The 6,521-nt window shown below is 42.2% G+C and overlaps 2 protein-coding genes across 2 annotated transcripts; both read left to right on the top strand.

Annotated features, from left to right (window-relative positions):
* Positions 1-1,030: 1,030 nt before the first annotated feature.
* Positions 1,031-5,108, top strand: LOC6505849 (sialin). Its single transcript, XM_001964445.4, has 6 exons — positions 1,031-1,163; positions 2,666-2,733; positions 3,082-3,385; positions 3,651-4,191; positions 4,257-4,533; positions 4,608-5,108. The coding sequence occupies exons 2-6, from the start codon at positions 2,675-2,677 to the stop codon at positions 4,933-4,935; spliced, it is 1,509 nt and encodes a 502-aa protein (XP_001964481.1). The 5' UTR covers positions 1,031-1,163; positions 2,666-2,674; the 3' UTR covers positions 4,936-5,108.
* Positions 5,109-6,000: 892 nt separating this feature from the next.
* Positions 6,001-6,521, top strand: LOC26515058 (metallothionein-2). The gene is made up of 2 exons (XM_014905449.3): positions 6,001-6,273; positions 6,339-6,521. The coding sequence occupies exons 1-2, from the start codon at positions 6,249-6,251 to the stop codon at positions 6,443-6,445; spliced, it is 132 nt and encodes a 43-aa protein (XP_014760935.1). The 5' UTR covers positions 6,001-6,248; the 3' UTR covers positions 6,446-6,521.

Genomic DNA, 6,521 nt, shown 5'->3' with positions numbered 1-6,521 from the left:
GCAAAATATTTAAATTAGAAAAGCATGTGTGCCATGCATGTTTTTTATAGAACGTAGCCCGCAGAAATCAATTCAATTCGGTAATTTAATTAAGAAAGTACTCATAATTCCTACTTTAATTATGAAGTGTGCAACAAATAACATAATGCGATACAATGTCTCAACCAGTTGAATTAATATATTTAATGAGGATTAACATATTAAAGGATATTAAAACCCTGAATCAAATTAATAGCAGAATCCCAATTTACAACTAAATGCATTAAAATGACCATTATTTTTAAAATGTTTCAATTATTCGGATAAATTTAGCGCAAAATTCTATGTGTATGCTATGATGCGAAGTGCCTCTATTAAATAGTAATTAGTTGGCATTATTGAGTTAATGTGTATACAATTATTTTATTATTGTCCAATTAGAACGCCACCGCACCCGTCCTTTTCGCTCGAATTTCTGGTTTTGCCCAATATAGCTCCCGAAATTAGCAGCAAATCTCGCAGATTCAATTTAGTACTAAAGCGCTATCGCTGACCGCCCAAAATTGCCCATACAATTTATCTTTACAAGCGTCACACACACCGCGCTAATCAAACGATAAGCAAGCTTTATGTCGATCACTATCAGGGCACTGCGGCTCTGAATTCGGCCCTAATCATAGTCAGAGTTCCTGGCATCCCCCATCCCGCTCTGGCTTTATGATCTCAGGTGGTTCAATGAAAGTCACCTCACGGGATGGGTTCTTCACTCATCCAGATACGAGTAGCCTCTTTCCCACTTTCTAATCGCAATCAAGGCTTTTCCTGCTCATGCCGAGGAGCCTCTTCGCTTCCATTTCGCTCTGAAATTACGACCACCTAGGCTTCAATTGAAAGTCATAAACTGGATAGAAATTTCGGCTCCCGCTCCTAAAAATAGCTTGACTAAACTGATCGGGCTCTGGGTTTGCTGCTTCTCAGCTGCTGGGACGGCTGCTGCTGCTGCTGCTGCTGCTGCTGCTGCTGAGGTAAGCTGGTCGCGTTTGCCGGCTTGATATTTCAGTCCGCTGCGAGCAACCGGCGGCTTCACACCTGTCCACACCCACACCTACCCGGCAAGCAGTTCAGGCAGCAAGCAGTTGGCCGTTCGATCGCAGTAACCAGTTAAGAAGTGTAAACTTTCATCGGTGCGTTGGTGTTCGAAAAAGTTAAAAAGTATTTTAAAAAAAGTATTCACAAACTGCACTCGTGTGTATATTGCTGTGTGTGTTTGTTGAACTTGGTTCAACTGCGGTTGGTTGTTTGCTCAACTGCCTTCAATGAAGTTTTCATTACAGACACTTTGCCGCCTGGTTTTGCAGATTTTTTTCCTCTAATCTCACTTTTGCAAATGTTTCACTCGCAAGGAATCTGCGGGTTATCTATAAATATAGAGTGCAAATTTGTTTAGCAAGATTCCTATATAGATTGATAGCAAAACACATGTTCTGGCCCCAATATTTTGCACGGGGCTAATGCCGTTCTCGTTGCAAGATAAATATTTTGTTCGGGCAGCTACTTATCAGAGGCAAAATATGGTTTTGAAAACGGCTTACCCCAGGCGAAGCCATCATCCGAGGCCCGGAATTTACGATACCCAAAATGGCACTCCATAAAGCAAAAATCTCGGCAGGTTTCCTTCTTGTTGTTCCCGTGCGTCCGAAATACTGAAGTTTTCAGCCAAACCAGATAACCCGTGTGTGGCCATAAAAGGCTATATATAACAGTTTAACAGTCCCATCTTTATTGGCCCAAGCTAAGGAGCATAAACAAAGAACTAATCGCCAGGGCAAATAAAACGATTAAATAACAATTAGTATTTTTGAGACTCAGTCATGGAAAGGTTCGATAGTGTAGGAAAGCTTTCGGGAAGCAAAATATCTCTGTCTCTCTGTTTATTAAATATATGGCTGTAATAGATGGTATGAATGTAATAAATTCAGCGGTAGTTGTAATCGTAAAACCATAATGATAAGACTATATATAGATACTCCGTTCATTGAGGGAATGGGTCTAACCACTTTCGCTGAATACCGATTGCCGCGGCGAGTTCCCATTATTAGCACGTGCGTGTGGTGTGCAATTGCTTCAATTTGGTATGACAGTGCCAAAAATTCATGCAATTTGCAAATCAAAGCGAATCAACCCAGACGGACTCACTCTACAATTATTTGATTACGGTTCCGAGAGTGCCACACATACGGGATTGTATATAGGATCTGCGAGATTTCGCGTGCCACAATTGGCGAACCACTGGCTTAATAAGTTAAATGGATAATTGAGTTAAGATGCGTCTCGTTCGCGGATGACCAGCTTAGACAGCAGAAACGTCTCCGATCCGGCTCGTCTATTATGTTTCCGCATTAGTTGCCCTCAAATTGCTTAGGAAAATGTTTGCTCTTCGTTCAGTGTCAATGGCAATTACGCGACCGGCACGCAACAGACCAGATCCCTCCATATATTGTATGCAAAGCTATGGCATTTGGGCGCTATAGCACATCCCGCGAATTATAACACGCTTTCGAGTGCGGGGCTTCTGTTGGGTCAGCTTTAATCAGCCTTAAATACGGGTTTAATGATTTGCCAGCACGCACACGAGTTGTCGGTTAACAATTGCCTTATTGTATAAACAAATTAAATGCATTTGCAGGCCGACAAAATGACTGACCTGGAGTCTTCGAAGAACGGCAAGCACCACGACCAGGTGCACCACAATAAGTGAGTACTATCTAGATACTTCAAATTGGTTCCGCATTTTTCGAGTGCCCAAGAATATGTAAATCAAACCAGCGCGAATACACGTGCATATAAATAGACTCCTCGGTGCCCTGGAGCGCAATATGGGTTGAATAAACCAGTCGATAACACACCAGCTTCAAAACTGGTTTCGGGGCTAGACGCAAAAAATGAAAAAAACCAGCATTTTGCCTGCAGAAAAATATACAGACTGGCTGAAAGGGAAAGTAAACTCTTCATTTGCATGCCTCTCACCATCGACCACCCAGCCATCGGAATACCCTGAATTTATGCAGAACTATTTTCATATTTTTGTACTATATTTTCCAGCAATGAAATCACGGAAAGTGAACCGCTCACCTGGCGCTTTTGGCGGAAGCAGCGTTACATTGTGGTCCTGATGGCTTTCTTCGGCTTCTTCAACGTGTACTCGCTCCGGGTTAATCTTTCGGTGGCCATTGTGGCCATGACCGAGAACCGCACGGTTGTGGACGGCGACGGAAATGTGTCCTGGGAGCAGGACTTTCCCTGGGACTCGAAACAAAAGGGCCTGATCCTGAGCTCTTTCTTCTATGGTTACATTCTGACCCAGTTCCTTGGCGGTTATATTGGCACCAGAATTGGCGGCAACATTGTAAGTACCTTCCTTTCTCTTTCTCACATATATTTGAGTAAAATTTAAAATACGAAAAAAATAGAGGTTTGTATAATATAATTAATCAGCTTAACGTCAAATAAATCATGCAAATTATTTTCCATCAGCTTATACTTAGTAACTGGTTTGAAAAAACAACGTATGTTTTGTAGTTTTATTTTAGGATTTTAGCAGACAAGCTACTTTTAAAAGTTTCTAGTAATTTTTAACTTAACTTAAACAACATTTTTTAAATTTAATTCAGGTGTTTGGCACTGGAATCGGCAGCACTGCTATCCTGACCCTGCTCACTCCTCTGGCGGCGAAACACAGCCTGGAAATGTTCCTGGCCGTCCGCATCATTGAAGGCTTCTTTGAAGGCGTCACCTTCCCCGGCATTCATGCGGTTTGGGCCCGTTGGTCACCGCCCTTGGAACGCTCCCGAATGGCTTCCATCGCATTTGCGGGTAATTACGCTGGCACAGTGGTGGCGATGCCCTGCTCCGGATTCCTGGCCACGAAGTACGGTTGGGAGAGCGTATTCTATGTGTTTGGCACCATCGGTGTAGTTTGGTACATCACTTGGCTGATTTTCGTGAAGGCAGGACCCGAGCTGGATCGCTTCTGCTCCAAGGAGGAGTGTGAATACATTCAGAAGACCATCGGCTATGTGGGCACAAAACACATCAAGCATCCCTGGAAGTCAATTTTCACATCCATGGCTTTCTACGCCATTATGGCTTCGCACTTCTCGGAGAACTGGGGCTTCTATACTCTGCTCACCCAGTTGCCCAGTTTCCTTAAGGGTGAGTTAAAAAATAATATGGAAATATTTAAATAATATCCTTTTGCTTTTTTGAATATTTCGCAGATACTCTTAACTTTGATTTGGGCAAGACGGGCATTCTGTCGGCCGTGCCTTACTTGGCGATGGGCATTCTTCTGGCCGTGTCCGGCTATTTGGCCGATTGGCTGCAGGTGAAGGGCATTTGGACTACCACTCAGGTGCGACGCAACTTCAATTGCGGCGCCTTCCTGGCGCAGACGGTGTTCATGATGCTGACGGCCTATCTGCTGGATCCCACCTGGTCGGTGGTGTGCTTGACCATTGCCGTGGGCTTAGGTGCCTTTGCCTGGTCCGGATTTGCGTGAGTGTCTTGGGCAGACAGGAGCTCTTCATGAGCAGTGGCATTCATGTGCTCTTTCCATTTCCAATTTTCAGAGTCAATCACTTGGACATCGCCCCCCAACATGCCAGTGTCCTGATGGGCATTGGTAATACGTTTGCCACCATTCCCGGAATAGTGAGTCCACTGCTCACTGGCTATGTGGTTGTGGAGCAGACGAGCCAGGAGTGGCGCATCATATTCTTCATTTCCGCGGGCATTTACCTGGTGGGCTGTGTCATCTACTGGTTCTACTGCTCCGGCGAGCTGCAGGAATGGGCCAAGACACCCGAACAGAAGGCTCAGGAGGCCGAGGAGAAGGCCCAGTTGCAGTTGACTCAGACTGCCGGATTCGTCAACACGGCAGCCGAACTGAAGGACTAAGGTCTTCCTCAGTATCCTGTGCAATTTCAAGCACCACACCAAGAATTTTGTGCTCAAGTATTTGTTTCTGTTACGTTTTTGTGATGCTAGCAATATGCGCACCAATGTGTCTATATTTATGTATGTTAATCCATTTAGTCTGCGAATAAACAAAGCATTTTCTAACAAGTAAATAATTTTTTGTCTTCTTATTTAAAGCCTAAAATTATGATGCTTACATTTTTGTAATTTTCAAGGGATGGCGACTTTTCAATTTTTATTTTATGCCCAAAAGTAGGCATAATTTTAGGAACATTTCTCTGTTAAGTTTCTGTTGCTTGCCATTAAATGTTTCTTTTCTTATCATTATGTACGGCAGTTCATGTAGGTGACGAGCTTAATGGCTTGGTATGCGCGTTTTATCTGTTTTTTACTTTTATTGAGTTATTTATTCTATTGAAAAATTATTGAGTTTCATGTTGCATGCACGAAAAAAATTAAAAGTAAACAATAAATATTTTGAATGGAAAGGAAAATAAGGTTTAATTCCCTAAACTGTTTTACCAATACAATATTCTGTTTCGTCTTTTAAAGATATGTAGATAAGTAGAAATAAGTAGATAAAAGGCTATTTAAAAGAAATAAATTATTGTACAGGGTTGTAAAAAAATGAGTATAACTATTAACGTTTATGGACAAAAAGCAGGAAAATATATAAGGCTAATGTTAACATGAAATATTATCCTAATGAATATAGTATTACTAATAATATATAGTAATTAGTTTAGTCACTGTTGACGGCAGTCCACGAGGTTTCGAACCGCATGCCTTAATGTCTTATTATTATAATCAATCAAACAAATCCAGAAAGTTATTGGAACTAGATTCGTAATCAAGATTCAAGCCTTTAAAGTTTAAACGAATGAACTAAAAAAATCTAAAAGAAACCAATTTTTATCTTGCTTTCGCAGTGCTCTTTTGGGAGCTGCGTTTTTTTTTGTGACTCATACCGCACGGCGTATACGCAACGCATTCGATTGATAAGCCAATCGAAAAGACGTGTGCATCGAGTTGGCAAGCGATTGCGTGTGCAAAAAAATGTATTCGCTTTTCGTCTGATAAACTGCGTAGCACTCGCTCGAGGCTTGCACACGACGCGATAAGTCGCCTCAAACAAACAAATTTTACTCGAAACTTGTGCAATTTTGCACTCGTTTGAGGCCAACAAAATCGGTATAAATAGGAGAAGCAGTCGGTGGAATAGACAACAAACAACCAAGTCCAATTCAGATCACCTTAACCGAGTTAAGCAAAGAGAAGATACCAACAACAAAATGGTTTGCAAAGGTTGCGGAACTAGTAAGTTGGAACAAAGAGATCAGTAATCCGGAAAAAATTAACAACTTTCGATTTGCATTTGCCAGACTGCCAGTGCAACAGCCAGAAGTGCGGAGACAACTGCTGCTGCAACAAGGACTGCAACTGCGTCTGCAAGAACGGGCCCAAGGACCAGTGCTGCAGCAACAAATGAAGTGGCTGTTGGCCAACTAACTACCAGACTCTTAACTGTCTAACCAACAACCAATAAAGTTTATGAACATTTAAAA

The sequence above is a fragment of the Drosophila ananassae genome, chromosome 2L (assembly GCF_017639315.1).
Source record: "Drosophila ananassae strain 14024-0371.13 chromosome 2L, ASM1763931v2, whole genome shotgun sequence".
Classification (NCBI taxonomy): Eukaryota; Metazoa; Arthropoda; class Insecta; order Diptera; family Drosophilidae; genus Drosophila; species Drosophila ananassae.
This window is presented reverse-complemented; position numbering and strand designations above follow the sequence as displayed.